The sequence below is a fragment of the Camellia sinensis genome, chromosome 4 (assembly GCF_055761805.1).
Source record: "Camellia sinensis isolate YWXY chromosome 4, ASM5576180v1, whole genome shotgun sequence".
In the NCBI taxonomy this organism is placed as follows: Eukaryota; Viridiplantae; Streptophyta; class Magnoliopsida; order Ericales; family Theaceae; genus Camellia; species Camellia sinensis.
In genome coordinates this window covers 20,866,498-20,884,623 of record NC_138964.1, presented here as the reverse complement: position 1 = coordinate 20,884,623, position 18,126 = coordinate 20,866,498, and the positions used below count along the sequence as shown (strand labels likewise).

Here is an 18,126-nt window from a genome sequence, read left to right as displayed (position 1 = left end):
AAAAAAACATTTACTTAATTTCAAATGGCACCAAATCAAATAAAGACAACTTTTCAAAACAAAAAGGATTAATTGGTTCTTAAGAAAACTCTTAGGACTAAATGGATCAATATTCTCTGTGAGAACCCGAATATACAAATCAAATAAATAATTAGATAATAATAATTTTACAAATCTCAAATATTTTATTGTGAATCTTTAAGTGCAAATTAAATATTATTAGAGGGTCTTTTAATTAATTTTAAACTTAAAATAAATTTGTGGTGAAAGCATTTAATTTAGAGACAAGATTTATTATTTTTAAAAAAAAATATTGAGGGCAAGTTAGTAAGTATATTTTGTTATAATAATAGTTATATTTTATTTAATTAATGTGTTAGAAAATAAAGGAGCCACCACAGGGGAGAGAGAGAGAGAGAGAGAGAGAGAGAGAGAAAGGTTGAGAGAAAAGAAGAAGAAAAAAGAAGGGTTGCAAACAAGGAAGAATTTTTGGGTGTGTGGTAGGTCTTTATCTTTCTTCTTCCTTTTGGTTTTGTTCTTTATCCTTATTCTATTATTATTTAGTTCATTGATGGAGAGGTTGTAGGTTTATATATTTTGTATATAGATATCCTGTTAAGAAACTCAAGGAATTAAATTTATGTATAAAGAATGGGAGAAATTCTTTTAGTTTAAAAATTCTGTATAGAACCACAAACTTTAAAAATCATGAAACCATATCAAACGAATGAATTTTGAACTGAAATTTTTACATTAGATCAATTACATATTGAATTTCATATATGAATTTTCTCATAATTTTTGGGAGTAAAAATTCATATAAACTGATGCGTTCAAATATGTCCAAAAAATTGGTTTTAACAGTAAATTCGGGAGTGTTGTTCTCTTTGGGTATAAAACAAAAAATTATCAGATTAGTGTCATTAGAACTGGTTATGAGTCTAGTTTCATATATTTTTGGCCTTGCGTTGATTGCTCTTGTATACTAAGAGAACCGTTAATTTCTTTAAAGTGCGGCAGAAAATAACCTGCTTAGATATAATTAATTGTAGATAATTATTTTGATAAGCAAATCAAGTAAAACCATTTGGATTTGAATATTAGTTGATATCTAGAGGTTTTTTGGAATTTTTTGAATAGTGTGGAGTGGGTTTTGTAATTTTCAAAGTTAGCGAATATTGGGAAAACTTGTTTAAAATTCTGTTTTATCTTAAAGTTATTTTTAGTTAAGTTTCGATCGGAACACATGTCTTGGGTGATTTTAGACCTTGAAGAACATGAACTTAGGTAATATTTAAGAGTAACGGTGAGTTGGGTTGAGCCGTGTTAGTGCGCTTTAGTTTGGGGTTACTTAGTTCTAGTTCTTATTCTTTAGTATTTTTAAATTAGTAGTGACATGTAATTTTCATACTTGGTTCAGGGCACTAGATTGACTTTTATACTCTATTCGAGGATTATATTATTTTGGTTTCAGGTGAGTAGTTTCATGCTACATATTTTTATAAATGTTCCCTTTACCCTGAACTGTTGGAAAATTAAATTGTTGTTTAATGACTAAACTATTTTGATAAATTATTATATTATCAATTGAATCAAATTATTTCTAAAACATGTGTGAACTTGGTATACTATAAACTATTTGTTTTGGTCTCATGTTTATAATGATGAACTACCATGTTTTGCGAAACTGATGTGTATTGATTATTGGGACCATATATGTATTTAGTTTAGGGAAATTATTCCACTGTATGTGGTGACTCTGGCCACTAGGAAACAGATCCGGGTTGGACCGTGATGACTCTAGTGCTCAACGATTATAAGGAAAAGACCTTAAAAAAAAGCTAGGTGACCTTTAATCGGATCGTCTTTGAGAAAAGACCCAAGTGCCACCCTGAGGATGACTCTTAGTTCGGTATTGGATCCAACAGGGCTTATAGCCTTGAGAACTGTGTGGCATATTATTTGTTTTTATTGGTACCTAGAAAATTATTGGTGTTCATATTATAATATGTTTTAAGTGGAAAATATCATTTATCATGTTCTTGCGAGACATGAGTATTTTAAGTGCTGAACTGTGGAACCTTCTTTTTGAAAGAGATTGTATTTACCAAACTGTATGCCAATCTAGTTTCTGTGATATATATCTTATTTTGGAATTGAGCCATGTTTTCAAAACTGTATTTACTATCCATGTTGCTACTCATTGAGTTATCAGCTGACTTAGTTTTTATCACTTCTAGGTGTTAGAAGGACTTAGGGTGAACTCATGGCGTAGTTGAGACTCAATTGCATGGACCTCTAGGACATACATTTATTTTGTTTTAGATTGTTATGTCAAGTTTGTGCATACTTCTTTTTATTTTTCTTGAGGTTCATTTAGGATTTTTTTGATATGTGGGCTGTTTATATACCATAAGTTTGAATGGTATTGATTACGGTTGGTTTTGCCGTTTTTACTTGTGGCATGTCACCGGATTGAGTTTGGTTATTTATTACTGGACTTTTGTATAGTTGCTCAATGTGATTATGGATTAGTGGTTAGGCTTACGTGTGCATTGGGCTGAGTCCCTGTGGGCCACGGCCGATCATACCCGAATTTGGGATGTGACATTCTCTCATATGGGATTTATGAATAAATTTTTCTTATATTTTATTTATTATATTATGTATCACCTTATGTTGATTTAATTAAGTCTTATTACTCATGCTTGAGCTAATTAAAAGAAAACTTGTGTCTCAAAAAAGATTTTTATCTTTACAAGTTGGCCAAGATGTAATAGTTGTTTTGTTATCATCAATAAAGATTTTTTTACTAATAAAAAAAAAAAGTTGGCCAACTTAAGGGTGAATTTATATATATATATATAACACGACAACACAACTTGAGTCATACATGAAATTAGTAAACAAGATGATTATTTTTCGATATGAATATGTATATAACATGATCCAATATTATAATCAATATTAAGTAGGTATAATTAGTGTCAAATTTGCACAACACAAAATTGACACGGTTAAGTCGTTTAATAAAAATTTAATTACACATTTTAATATGAATCATACTAGGGATCAAGAAAAAAAAATATTATGAAATGCATTATGAAATTTTTTTATCATTTGATTAGTATGTTGTGTTTTATTGTATGTATAATCCAAAGGTAGAGAATCATTCATAATCAACTTCATGATATTTTTTTTATAATTCCTAACATTACTCTTTTAATATTTTTTCAATTAAAAGGTATCATGACATTTTCAAATTTTTTACGTAACTTTACCGAACTTATTATAAAGTATATAAAATAAGATTTTAAGACTAATATATGTTTCATTCAGATATTCACAATTAAATTTACTAAACACCCATATGTGGTATATGAGGAACAATATTCAAAGTTGTTAGATTATTTGAGGATTTTTCGAGAATTTGGAAGCATAATCAACGATTATAAATGTTTTGAAACAAAGCAAACAGACGATCTCATGGCCAATTAAACACAACCATTTTCGGAGTTGCACATGACAGCGAGAGCATACACAAATCAAGCATATCAACTGTGAAGAAGCTGCAATTTGATCTTGTTTAGCTTGATCACCACATCCTTTATCAGTCCTCCATTCAGCCAATTCTGGAGAATGTTAGGGAAAATCCGTGATTCCCCACAAGTAAATCAATCAATGGGAATAAAAACTAATGCGGAAAAAATAAATCAAAAGTAACACAAGAATTTTTACGTGGTTCCCTCAATGTGAGGTACGTCCACGGGATCGAAATCCGATTCCACTATCAACCAAATAAGTTTCAAACGATTACAAACGAGACACTAATGGTCTCACAAAACACCCTTAGGTGAATTCTAAATAATCACAAATAAACAAAGAGGAAAGACCTCACCAAATAGAAGAACCAAAATCTTCAAAACCAGAGTTGTAGAAGACCCAAAACAATAAACCCAGCACTAACCGAAGATGCCCCAAACCAAGCTTCAATAACTGAAATTGAACCAATCTGCCAAGCTTCGGCACTGTTACCGAAGTAGTGCAATAGTATGGCATATAGCAGCCGCCGTCCTTTCTTTTGTGTTCCAAACAAAATAATATATATATTGGATATATATATTATTAAATCTTGGGTTTTGGAATCAAACCCTAATTGTATCTTAATTGAATTAGGTCTCCACAAATATAATATATAAAAATATATTATATCCAAACCAAGTCAAATTGAAACTCTTTAACAAACCAATTGGATCCCACACTCCAATAAGGAGGTATACCCAACAATTCTCCCCCTACCGACTTAGGTGGAGAGATCAACCATACCCGCCAAAGTTCGACACTTCAAATGTTTGTCCCTCGACAAAGTCTTTGTCAACATATCTGAAATATTATCATCTGTGTGAACCTTTTCGAGTTATAACAATTTCGAATCTAACACATCACGAATCCAATGGTATCTCACATCAATGTGTTTCGATCTCGAATGAAAAGTAGAATTTTTACTCAAGTGAATAGCACTTTGACTATCACAATAAAGCACATACTTTTCTTGCTTCAAACCCAACTCTTGCAAAAATTTCTTCAACCATAACTCTTCTTTGCAAGCTTCTGTAATGGCAATAAATTCAGCTTCGGTAGTTGAGAGAGCAACACATTTTTGTAATTTAGATTGCCATGCCACAGCTCCCCCTGCAAAAGTCATCAAATACCCCGAAGTAGATTTCCTAGAATCAACATCACCGGCCATGTCAGAATCCGTGTACCCATCAAGCATCGGCTTACCATCCCCAAAACACAAACACACCTTCGAAGTCCCTCGAAGATACCTTAAAATCCATTTTACCGCTGCCCAATGTTCTTTACCCGGATTAGAGAGAAAACGACTCACCATACCTACAGCGTGAGCAATATCCGGCCTTGTACAAACCATGGCGTACATCAAAGAACCAACTGCTGAAGTATAAGGAACTTTCAACATCTCTTCTTTGTCTTTCTTACTTGTAGGACATTGATTCGAACTAAGCTTGAAATGACCCGCAAGTGGACAACCAACCGGCTTTGCTTTATTCATGTTGAACCTCTCAAGAACTTTCTCAATGTAGCTTTCTTGAGACAACCAAATCAGCCCCCCTTTGCGATCACGAACAATTTTCATACCAAGTATTTGCTTTGCCGGCCCCAAATCTTTCATAGCAAAAGACTTGCTCAACTCCAATTTCAACCTGTTTATCAAGGTAGAATCTTGACCCACAATTAATATGTCATCAACATAAAGCAAAAGAATAATAAATTTACCATCCGGAAAATTTTTCACAAACACACATGGGTCCGAAGTGGTTTTGGAAAAACCATTATTCATCATGAAAGAGTCAAATTTTTTGTACCATTGCCGTGGGGCTTGCTTGAGACCATACAAACTTTTCTTCAATTTGCAAACAAATTTCTCTTTCCCTTTTTCCACAAAGCCTTCCGGTTGCTCCATGTAAATTTCTTCTTCAAGATCACCATGCAGAAATGCGGTCTTCACATCAAGTTGCTCAATTTCAAGGTTCATACTTGCAGCCATGCCAAGTACAACCCGAATAGAAGACATCTTCACAACTGGCGAGAAAATCTCGTCAAAGTCAATACCTTTCTTTTGCCCAAAACCTTTCACAACAAGACGTGCCTTGTACCTCAGATTCTTGCCATCATTCTTCAATTTAAAGACCCACTTATTTTTCAGAATTTTCCTCCCCTTAGGCAACTTCACTAAGTCATAGGTGTGATTTTCAAGTAAGGAGTTCATCTCCTCTTCCATGGCCTTTTTCCAATCACCTTTCTTTGCATGCTCAATTGCTTCTTGGTAGCTCTCCGACTCCCCTTGATTAGAAATCAACACAAATTCATTAGGAGGATACTTTCTTGAAGGTTGTCGGTCCCTTGTAGATTTCCTCAACTCAAGTTGTGGTGGTGGTTCTTGAGTTGGATGCTCTTCCTCAATTTCTGGCTCAACTTCATTAGAATTAGCATCATCTTCTATATCTTCAATAGGTGGCTGCACATCTCCCCCATTTTCATCATCAACTGAAGATGAAGGAGATGGATCCATGTCAATGAGATCACTTGTTTTTGGTTCCGGTTGATCACCTTTGCCAAAGTCTTCAATTGTTTGGTCTTCAAGAAACACAACATCACTGCTTCGAATGACTTTCTTGTCGACCGGATCCCACAATCTATCCCCGAATTCATCACGCCCATAGCCAAGAAAAATACATTGTCTTGACTTACTATCAAGCTTGGACCTCTCATCTTTTGGAATGTGAACAAAAGCTCGGCAACCAAACACTCTCAAGTGCTCATAAGACACATCTTTGCCGGTCCAAACTCTTTCTGGAACATCACCATTCAAAGGATAGGAATGAGACAAATTGATCACGTCAACCGCTGTCTTCAACGCCTCACCCCAAAAGGATCTTGGCAATTTAGCTTGTGAAAGCAAACACCTTGTTCTTTCCACAATTGTGCGGTTCATCCTCTCGGCAACGCCATTTTGTTGAGGAATCTTCTTAACTGTCTTTTGGTGTCGAATACCTTGGCTGCGACAATACTCATCAAATGGCCCAATGTATTCACCACCATTGTCTGATCGGATGCACTTCAATTTCTGCCCTGTTTCTCTTTCAACCATGGCCTGAAAATGCTTAAATACTTCTAGAACTTGATCTTTAGTTTTTAGTAAAAAGGCCCAAACTTTCCTTGAATAATCATCAATGAAAATAACAAAATAAAGTGCACCACCATGTGTTCTAACTTTTAAAGGACCACAAACATCAGAATGAATCAACTCCAAAACATTTTCTTTTCTAGAAACAACATTTTTATGAAAAGAAACTCTATGTTGTTTACCCGCCAAACAATGAACACAAGTTTTAAGATGTGTACCTTTCAAACTGGGTAGAAGCTCTTTCTTGAACAAAACTTGCAGCCCCTTTTCACTCATGTGGCCAAGCCGTTTGTGCCACAATTCGGTAGAAGTATCATCTTGAAGTGTATTGACAACACTTTTACAAATTTTTCCTTGCATCGAATAAAGTGTATGAGTCTTCTTACACTTAGCCACCACCAAAGAACCCTTTGTGAGCTTCCATATTCCATCACCAAATTTGTTGTTGAAGCCTTCATCATCTAGCTTCCCAGTAGAGATCAAATTGAGGCGAATGTCGGGAACATGCCTCACATCTTTAAGTAACAACTTGCAACCCAAATTTGTTTCCAAGCAAACATCACCCATACCAATAATCTTGGACAAACCTTCATTACCCATTCGAACAGAACCATAATCTCCTGCAGTGTAGGTAGTGAAGAAATCAACTCGAGAAGTCACATGAAAAGAAGCACCGGAATCAATCACCCAATTACTCTCTTGGCCCACAAAATTGATACAATCATCTTCACAAACGACCATGAGATCACCATTGGTAGTAACTGCTGTTGTGTCTTCTTGCTTCTTATCCACACTTTTATCACGCCTTTTCTCCTTGTTCTTGAGTTTTCGGCATTCTCGCTTCATGTGCCCTTTCTCATGGCAATAATAGCACTCCATGTCTTTCTTTGAAAAAGAACCATCTTTCGATTTGTCACGGCTTTGATCACGACCATGAGGAGTCTTACTCCTCCCCCTTGTTTTGCTTCGGCCTCTCACAACAAATGCTTCTGAATGAGAGGAACCCACTGATTTTCTTCTAGTTTCTTCATTCAACAGGCTACTAGTGACTTGGCCCATTGTGACAACTCCATCAGGTGCCGAATTACTGACGGTCACAACCAAAGTCTCCCAACTTTCGGGCAAGGAACTAAGTAGCATCAAAGCCTGCAACTCATCATCAAAAACAATTTTCATAGAAGCAAGTTGGTTAACAATACTCTTTATTTCATTCAGATGTTCCGGAATAGGGCTGCCCTCTTTATATTTTAAATTAACCAACTTACGAAACAGAAAGGCTTTATTTGTGGCTGATTTCCTATCATAAAGGCCCTCTAATTTTTTCCATAAATCATGTGCTGAAGTTTCAGTAGCAACATGATGAAACACACTGTCATCAATCCATTGACGGATAACACCAACGGCTTTTCGATTAAGCCTATTCCATTCATCATCTTTCATACCCTCGGGTTTGCCAGAATCACCCTCAATGGGTCCATACAAATCTTTACAAAATAATAGGTCCTCCATTTTAGTTTTCCAAGTTACCCAATTGCTTCCATTGAAGCTAGACATACGACCCACATTCCCCTCCATTGATTTACACAAATAAATAAACTCAAATAAACCGTAAGCTCTGATACCAGTTGTTAGGGAAAATCCGTGATTCTCCACAAGTAAATCAATCAATGGGAATAAAAACTAATGCGGAAAAATTAAATCAAAAGTAACACAAGAATTTTTACGTGGTTCCCTCAATGTGAGGTACGTCCACGGGATCGAAATCCGATTCCACTATCAACCAAATAAGTTTCAAACGATTACAAACGAGACACTAATGGTCTCACAAAACACCCTTAGGCGAATTCTAAATAATCACAAATAAACAAAGAGGAAAGACCTCACCAAATAGAAGAAACAAAATCTTCAGAACCAGAGTTGTAGAAGACCCAAAACAATAAACCCAGCACTAACCGAAGATGCCCCAAACCAAGCTTCAATAACTGAAATTGAACCAATCTGCCAAGCTTCGGCACTGTTACCGAAGTAGTGCAATAGTATGGCATATAGCAGCCGCCGTCCTTTCTTTTGTGTTCCAAACAAAATAATATATATATTGGATATATATATTATTAAATCTTGGGTTTTGGAATCAAACCCTAATTGTATCTTAATTGAATTAGGTCTCCACAAATATAATATATAAAAATATATTATATCTAAACCAAGTCAAATTGAAACTCTTTAACAAACCAATTGGATCCCACACCCCAATAAGGAGGTATACCAACAGAGAACACTCTCCTATTTCCATAATGGCTAAAAGAGAATCTTTATAGGCAATCACATCCCTACCATCTTCTCTTCTCAACAAACCGCCATTCACAGCTTCCATTACTCGGTCCGGAAGTGAAGCATTCACCCATTGCTTCAAACTCAGTGCTTCAGTGAACATCTCATCGGTTGGGCCCAAAATTTTCTTTAGAACCATACTCTGACAAAAAGCACGACTACAAAAATAAAAAATAAAAAAATCTTAGAGGGCCTTTATTATTTTGAGCCTTATTTGGGCTTAATTTTTTTTTATTTTTTATAACAAAAATAAAATTCTAATTTTCGTATTTCAAAAGTAACTAATATAATTATTAAATGAAATGTATTTTTTAATATACAAATCACAAAGTATAATTTCATTTTTTAAGAGGTGTTGGCAGATTGGGTGGGATCGACTGGCCTCGCATCCGCTATCTGTCCTAAGTTAGGCAGATTGAAAAATATATATTCGCATCCGTTTGGTTGGACTATTGAAACCGTCTATTATGTGGTGAATTGGTTCGGACTATTTGATTTTGGGGGTCGGTTGGATAGTTGCCCAGTCCTAATACAAAGAGAGAAGCAGACAACTCTAAAAAAAGGAAGACGAAGAGAGAGAAGACGACGGAAGAAGAGCCGATCAACACGTCAGGTACTGCGACAGTTAATGGTGACCAGCAAGCCGGCAAGCCAAGCCATGAAAATTATGCAGCCAAGCCATCTTTTCCAATCAAAGACTTGAATGATAAGTGCTGCTAAGTCTTTACAAGAAACTTGGAGGGAAGGCCCCATGGCTAAATCTAACTCTCGAGAAAATAAAGAGCGGACTTGACTCTCAAGTCAATCAATACATTTGGCCTAATAATTGTGAAATATTTTTTGTGGTGTTAGATTTTAGATTAAACTGTCATGAGTAAGAGTTTTATACTTTTGTGGTGATGACTTATTTATCGCCCATTATGGGGGTTGTTAGTCTTGGGCTTGGCCATGGCCTTGGCGGGTTGTTTTGGTTGTGTTTCATACCTGTTGTGGTGATAGTTTATTTCTCCCTTATTATAGAGTTTTATGTAGTTACTAGTAAAGTTGTTCAATCCGCACCGATCTATTCACTCTGCACTAATCTACCCGCTAACCACAGGTTAATTTGAACTGCAGGTTGAAATTTATAATCTGCTTTTCAAACCGCTCCACTTTATAGTTAATACATATTTTTTTTTTTATCTCTAATGAAATATCAAAGTAAAATCAGTATGAGAGATATTTAAGATATGAAATTAGCGTGCCTCCTAATACAATATATTATGAGTTAATTACACTTTGGTCTCTTTAATTTAAAATTGTGATAGTCAACAATTTATTTTTTAAGTCAAATTGCAATGTCACTATTCTGTCAATCTACTGTTAATAAGGCTGATAGAACTAGTCATGACATTTTTTTAAATTTCATTAACACCCCTATACTTTCATCAAAATCTCAGCTTAATTATTGTACTTTCATTAAAATCTCAATTTGGTTCATTCACTTTTAATTTGCGTCAACATCATTAACTGTATATTGACGAAATAATAACATTACAACTTGAGTTAAAGTGTAAGAAATTAATTATTACAATTAAAAATAAATTGATCAAAATAAAATTATGATAGAAATACGAAGTATAATTAACCCAACCAACGACAATTAAATGCGCTCATTGAACTTTTGAGGGAGATGACGGGCAAAAAATTGGCGATGTTACAAAATGCTGTCAAAGAGGGGATTGGACGATTGATAGCCAAAGGAAGAATAAGAGTAGGCAAGAAGAAGATATGTGGTGTGCCAATACAATAATCCTACCATAATAATTAGGATAAATTATGACGGTAGTTCTTATATTTTGATTTTTGTATCATTTTGATGTCTGTAATTTTAATTGGTTAATTTCTACCCTAAATTTATAACTATGTCTCAATTTAGTACAATTTGTTACAACTTTTAACATTTCTTTATGAAAAATATGTACATAAGTGTCATGTGTTATATTTTTAATGGCAAAATTATAAATTTACCCAATTCAATTAGTTCATCCCAACCAATTTAGTAATAATTTTTCTTAAAAAATACTAACGATATTATCAATTGGACCAAATTGACACAAAATTTAAAATTAAAAGTCAAAATCGAGTCAATTGACAGTATAAAGACTAAAATGATACAAGGAGGAAAATATAGGGACTACCCGTATAATTTGCCTTAATAATTATTAGAATTTACTATATATATTTATAGGGCAAATTACCTACACCTCCCTTGAAATTTAGCTAAAATAAAAATTCCCCCCTTAGGTTTTAGAAATTATATCCCGCCCCCCGAGATTTATATTCGCATAAAAATTTAACCCCTACCATTAACTAAATGTTAAGAATGATTAGCTGACATCACCAAAATATAAATTGATGGCCAATATTGCCCCTGCTGAAATCTTGTATAAATTGATGGCCAATGCCAATATAAATTGATGGCACTGGGTGTGGAATTTTCATCTCTGTGTTTAGTTGTTGTTCTCCACTTATTCACACACTTTGACAGTAGGTTGTACCTATTGAGTTTCTCATAGGGTTGGTTTGGCATTTTTGTATGTAATATGATGATATTTTGTCATTCTCTTGAATCTTTGGTTTTATGCTCCAATGGGTTGTGGGATATTGGGCTTTGTCGATTGGTTCTATCACCGATCTCTATTCTCTTGTGATTTTCCCTATATCTCTTTGGATTTTATTTTGCTCTTCATGATATTAATACCGGATCCTGTTCTATTTTGATTATGTGAGGGTTGATCATACTAATTTTAATACTGCTCTTGCCTGTTTGGTTCTTATATATTTGGACACTTCTACTAATGTTTTGTCTGTGTTTTTGATTTTGGTTCTTGTCTTGGGTTCGAGGGTTTGTGGTTGTCGCTTTTCGGTATCCTTAGTTTAGTCATGTCCACTTCTGAACGAAAGAAGTCAATTGCCAGTCGCCCTTCTTTTAATACAAACCGGTTTCCCTCAGCTGAAAATGCCAAGTTGTTTAGAGAGTTCTACCCCTCTAGGACTGTTCATCTTGAACGCAATGTCCAGCCAAACACTTTTTGCGTCTATCCACATTCGCCCTTTGTTTGATCCTTTAGGTGGGGATTTGGTTCTTTCCTTCTCGGGCCATCAAAATCTTGATTGGATGAGGGAATTTTATTGTAATATTGATGGGATTGACGATGTTGGCCCTTCTTTTAAGACCTGGGTCAGTTCTAAGTCTATCACTATTACACCTGCTCTTATTCATGAGCTTTTGGGTGTTGGCCAAGTCTTTCCTTGTTATTATCCTTTCCTTGTATGACCCACCTGTGATTACAACTAGGTGGCCACTGCTTTATGTGGTACATCTCGTTCGTGGATCCAGGGCTCTTTCATTAAACAAAATGAGCTTCTTCTCCAGTATCGTTTACTCACAATATTTTTGATGCATGGATGTTAGGACACTTTTGACATTTGTTTTGATATATATTTGAATTCTATTTAGATATATATTTGGCTATTTATCTAGTTTCACAGTTTTGGTTTGTATGGTTGTTTCCATAGGTGGATTGTTCTAGGATTAAGTGTTTCATATTCACATTCAGCTCTTATGGTTTTATAATGGTTTTGTTGTTGTTGTTGTTTTTTTTTTTTTTTTCCGTTAAAGTCGAGGTTGTTGATTGTGTTAGTTAGTATGTTTAGTGGGTTTGTTTGTTAAGAAAATTGTTAGAAAAGTTTTGTCCGGAAATTGACAAAGGGGGAGATTGTTAGGACCGTACTTGTTGTCAAATTCCATGGACAAACTTGGGATTCATTGAGTTGTAATTTTTCTTTAATTTTTGTCTTCTCGCCCAAGTGAGGAACGTGGCGCTCGAGCGGAGATTTAACCATCACAGTATTGTGGCTTGTCTGCAAAATATACGGAGTGGTGTGTTTTTATGCTCGAGCGTGGGTTCTTACGCTCGAGAGTGAACCCTAGTTTGGAACACACGTTGTAGAGTCCTCGGTCGAGCATCCATTTCTATGCTCGAGCGGACCTCGCGATCTCAACTTCTATAAAACCTCATGTTGCTCCAAATCTAGGGTTAGATTTTCTAGATCTTCTTTAAGGGTTTTAGGGTTTTCTCTTGGGGATATTTTTCTAGTTTTCCTTGATGTTTTGATTGAGTATTAAACTCATGTTTTGATAAGCACACATCAAGGAGTTTGTTTGTTCTTCTTTAAAGAGTGTTCTTCATCGGCGGAATCCGAAGATTCAAGCACAGAGTAATCGAAGGAGTTTGATGCTGTCTGCAGTCGTTGGTTCGACAATGGATGTTGTGGATTTAATATCAATCAAATCAATTCCAAGACGAAGGTTGCGGTGAAAGATATGCAGAAGATTTGAAGACAAATTGAAAGCTTTTGGATAATTTGTTTGGTATCTTTGTAATATTTCTTTTTTCAGTAGTGGATTGATTTGTGGCGTTTCGCCTGTGGTTCTTTTTATCATAATTGGAGGTGCTTCAATTGTGATTTTTTCACGTAAAAATCGTTTGTGTAGATTTATTGTGTTTTGAAGCAATAATCTAAATCACTTTCATACGTACTTGATGATTTAGATTGTGAGTTTTAATTGGTTGGGAATTGGAACAATTAAATATTGATCTAATCACGAATCACTTAGGTTTTTCACATTTATTTGTGGGCAAATGGAGTAATTTAGGAGATCCCCCTTCCTTTGGTCCTTCAACTTCTTCTTCCCTTCTTGTCCAGCTAAGTGTGGGCTCGTTTTGAAAATGAGTTTGTTTATTTTATTTTTTAAACTTTTTATGAAAAAAATATATAAAAAGTATAAAGAATAATTTGACAACTGTTATGACTTTTTGTCATTTTAACTAAAAATCTTACTTCGCAAACACCCCCTAATTCAAGTCAAGTATCAATAAAATATTGGTGTTTGAAACAGTTTTGAAAGAACTCTATGAAATATATGAAAAGCTTTTTTTTTTTTTTTTTTTTTTTTTTTTTTGGCAAAATAAGAATTTCGTTCAAAGAGAATAACAAACATACATAAGAGTTTTTAGATTCAAATTACATAGCCAACCAAAAACCATTGCAATCATAAACTAAAGAATAATGCCATATGCACAAATTGGTATTCTAATTAGTGTATTAACCGATGATGTGGCATAGTTGTAGAGGCTTTGGATTTTCAAAGTTTGTGGGTGGGGTCATAGTGTTGAAGTGGCAATGTCATAACATATGATATACTAATTAGTAGACCAATTAGTGCACGTAACACTACTGTAAACTAAAACGAGGAAGCTAAGTTACAACCAAGAAAAGATTGTAAAATCTCAATAATGGACACCAACCTAATTTCACACTTATTCAGGAATAGGAAGTATATGTTGATTGTGAATATTTGTATTATATAGCTCACTCAAGTCAAGTCAGCCAACTCTTGTGCCATCCTATTACTGCATTACCAATTCTATAGAGTGAATATTAATAACAATAGAAACCACAACAACCTTCTAATTCTGTTTTTTTACAGCTTTCTATCTGAAACTCAAACCAGTTATGGAAGGGCATAACCCTGTCTCTCTCTTTAGATTGCTGTTAATACATTCATTCATGGCTTGGTTGGCCATGTCTTCTTCCAACATCACTGATCAGTCAACTTTACTTGCCTTCAAGTTTGGAATCAAGTTTGATCCCACAAATGTCTTGGCTCACAATTGGACCACTTCAACCAGTTTTTGTAATTGGATTGGGGTCACCTATAGTACCCGTAGACAACGGGTTACTGTTTTGGACCTTGGACACAAGGGTCTTCAAGGCACCATCTCCCCACATCTCTCTAACCTCTCATTTCTCGTGGTGTTACACCTACAAAACAACAGTTTCCATGGAAGCCTGGCACATGAGTTTGGCCATTTACATTGCCTGAAAGGACTATGGTTGCAATATAACTACTTGGGAGGAACAATCCTAACAAGTTTACACCAGTGCCGAAGATTACAAGTGATATATCTGGCAGATAACAACTTCACTGGTGGTATACCAGAAGAATTGGGCATGCTACCTGAGCTTCGTTATCTATTATTAGGTGGAAATTACAACCTTATGGGTACCATTCCATTATCACTTGGCAACATCACAAAATTGGAGTACTTGGTAGTGGAGAGAAACGGGTTGACAGGTTCAATTCCTTTTGCTATCTTTAATCTCTCCTCACTGTGGTACATTTTTCTTCCACAAAACACCATATCTAGCACTCTGCCTGATGACCTTTGCCTCAATTGTCCAAATCTTGAAGAGTTAGTTCTTGCTTATAACCAGATAAGTGGCCCACTCCCTTCTATGCTACACTTGTGTCAAGAGCTTACACAATTAGTTCTATATAATAATAGTTTAAATGGAAGTATCGCAGATGGAATTGGGAATCTTCCTAAGCTTAAGAAGCTTTATATTGGAAGTAACAAGATTGCTGGAACCATCCCACTTTCTTTGGGCAACATTTCAAGTTTGGTACAACTGTATTTAGGGGATGGCCATATTCATGGACACATTCCTAATGATTTGGGTTGCCTTTCAAAACTAATCGAATTTAATATTGAAGTGAATTACCTCACCGGGGCAATACCTCAAGAAATATTTAACATCTCCTTCCTACAATTCACTAGCCTTGATTTTAATGATCTCTCTAGAAACCTCCCGAAAACTGCTGGGCTTCGGCTTCCGAATCTTACATTGCTTCAGCTACAAAGCAATCAACTTGGAGGAAACATTCCTGCATATTAGTCTAATTCTTTTAGGCTAACAAGGTTGAGTCTAGGACTCAACTTATTTACAGGACCGATGCTGACAAATTTTGGAAATTTGCAGCTACTCCAGAAGATCAATGTTGGAAACAGTCGGCTAACAAGAGATCCTGGAAGTCCGAAACTTCATTTTCTCACTGTTTTGACAAATTGTTGAAGCTTGGAAACTTTGGTTATTGAAAACAACCAATTCAATGGCATCTTACTAAATTCTATTGGAAATCGCATAAGTCCCCTTCTACTTTTTGCTGCATCTAATTGCCAAATAATGGGTCACATTCCTAGGGGAATCTGTTATTATGAAAACTTGAATACACTTGATCTGGACAACAATGGTCTGACAAGAACCACCCCATCAACAATCGGGAAATTACTGAGCCTACAAAGACTATTTCTTGATGGAAACAAGATGGAGGGAATCATTCCAAATGAGCTTTGTCTTTAGAAAAAGTTACGAGAGTTGTCACTACAAAAACAATGGCCTCTCTGGACCAATCCCACCTTGCATAGCAAATATTAGTCTTCTACAGAAGGTGCGTTAAAATTAATGCCATATTTACATTAGATACATTGGATACATTGCATGCATTGGATACATTGAGTTCATACATTCTTTGTATTCATGTATTTTTATATTCATGTATTTTATATTTATTAAGTACATTGTCTAGATTATATTCATGTACCTAATTAATTACAAGGTTTTTCAGGTTCATGGATCTTATTCATTGAACTTATGTATAACCTTCTCTATATAAAAGGATGTAAGCCTATGGGCAAGATATATGAATCAATAAGTGATAAAAATTCAATACAAAATATAATTCATTCTAAAGAGAGTTTTATCAAAAGCTAACATAAGTGGTATCAAAGCTTTGGTTGGGTCAAGAGCAAGCTGGGCGTAGAGATCGGATACGGGAAAACAAGCCCCGAAGAAGAACAAACCGACGTCCATGGCGAATCCCAACAACCAAAATGTATCCACTCCTATCTTCAATGGTGAAAATTTTGATTTTTGGTATGTGAAAATGAGAACTATTTTTGTCTATACGGAGCTTTGGGATCTTGTTGAGAATGGGTTCGAGGAACCTAAAGATGAAGAAGCTTTGACAAATCCCCAAAAGAACCAATTAAAAGAGCAAAGGAAGAAGGATTCAAAGGCTCTCTCTTTTATTCAACAAGGAGTTTCAGAAGCAATCTTTCCAAGAATTATCAATGCAACAAAAGCGAAGGAGGCATGGGATATTCTTCAGAAAGAGTATAGAGGCAACTTGAAGGTAAGAACCATCAAACTTCAATCATTGAAAAGAGATTTTGAAAATTTAAAGATGAAGGATATGGAATTGTTGAAGGATTATTTTTCTAGGGTTATGGAACTTGTAAACCAAATGAAAATTTATGGGGATAATATTACTAATCAAAGAGTTGTTGAGAAAATTTTGATAAGTTTGCCGGAGAAATACAATCCCATTGTTGCTGTCATTGAAGAAACTAAAGATCTTGCTGATTTGAGTATTGAAGAATTGATGGGTTCAATTAAAGCATTTGAGCAAAGGTTGAGTAGGCAATCTGAAAAGTCAATTGAAAGTGCCTTTCAATCCAAGCTCAATGTTAGTACCTCTAATTTCCAAGGAAGAGGAAGAGGAGGAGGAAGAAATGCAATCGGAAAAGTAAGAAATGCAAGAGGAAGAGGAAGGTCTAATTTTCAAAGAAAGGAAAATGAAGAGTCCACTCAACAAAAGTGTGGAATTTGTAACCGAAGCAATCATGTTGATAAAGATTGTTGGTTTTGAGGAAAGCCAAAATGTTACAATTGCAACAAATTTGGCCATGTCAGGAAGGATTGCCTAGTCAAGAGCACTCAACAAGCTAATTTTTCTGAGGAGCAAGAAAGTGAAGGGCACATGTTCTATGCTTGTCACAAGGCATCGGATCAAACACAGTCCTCAAGTAAAAATGGGGAATGGTGCCTTAGTCCAAACAAAAGGAAAATGTACTATTGCTATAGAAACCAAGATGGGTACAAGATTCATTTCCGATGTTCTCTTAGTTCTAGACTTGGAGCAAAATTTGCTAAGTGTTGGACAACTTATGGAGCATGGATATCTTGTTCACTTTGAAGACGATTTTTGCAAAATTTTTGACAAAGGGGGGAAAAGCCAAGTTGTAGCACAAATCAAGATGGAGAAGAATAGAAGTTTTCCTCTCATTTTTCGGTATAGCAAAAATGCGGCTTTGAAGACGGATATGATTGATAATTCATGGCTTTGGCATAGAAGA

General features: G+C 35.2%; 1 protein-coding gene and 1 pseudogene across 1 annotated transcript; one reads left to right on the top strand and one right to left on the bottom strand.

The window, feature by feature from the left end:
• The window catches only part of LOC145823623 (uncharacterized), a 40,320-nt pseudogene extending 31,141 nt beyond the window's left edge, over positions 1-9,179 (bottom strand).
• A 7,620-nt stretch (positions 9,180-16,799) lies between these two features.
• LOC145823622 (uncharacterized) lies at positions 16,800-17,697 on the top strand. Its single transcript, XM_082923109.1, has 2 exons — positions 16,800-17,516; positions 17,626-17,697. The coding sequence occupies exons 1-2, from the start codon at positions 16,800-16,802 to the stop codon at positions 17,695-17,697; spliced, it is 789 nt and encodes a 262-aa protein (XP_082779235.1).
• The last annotated feature ends 429 nt before the right edge of the window (positions 17,698-18,126 follow it).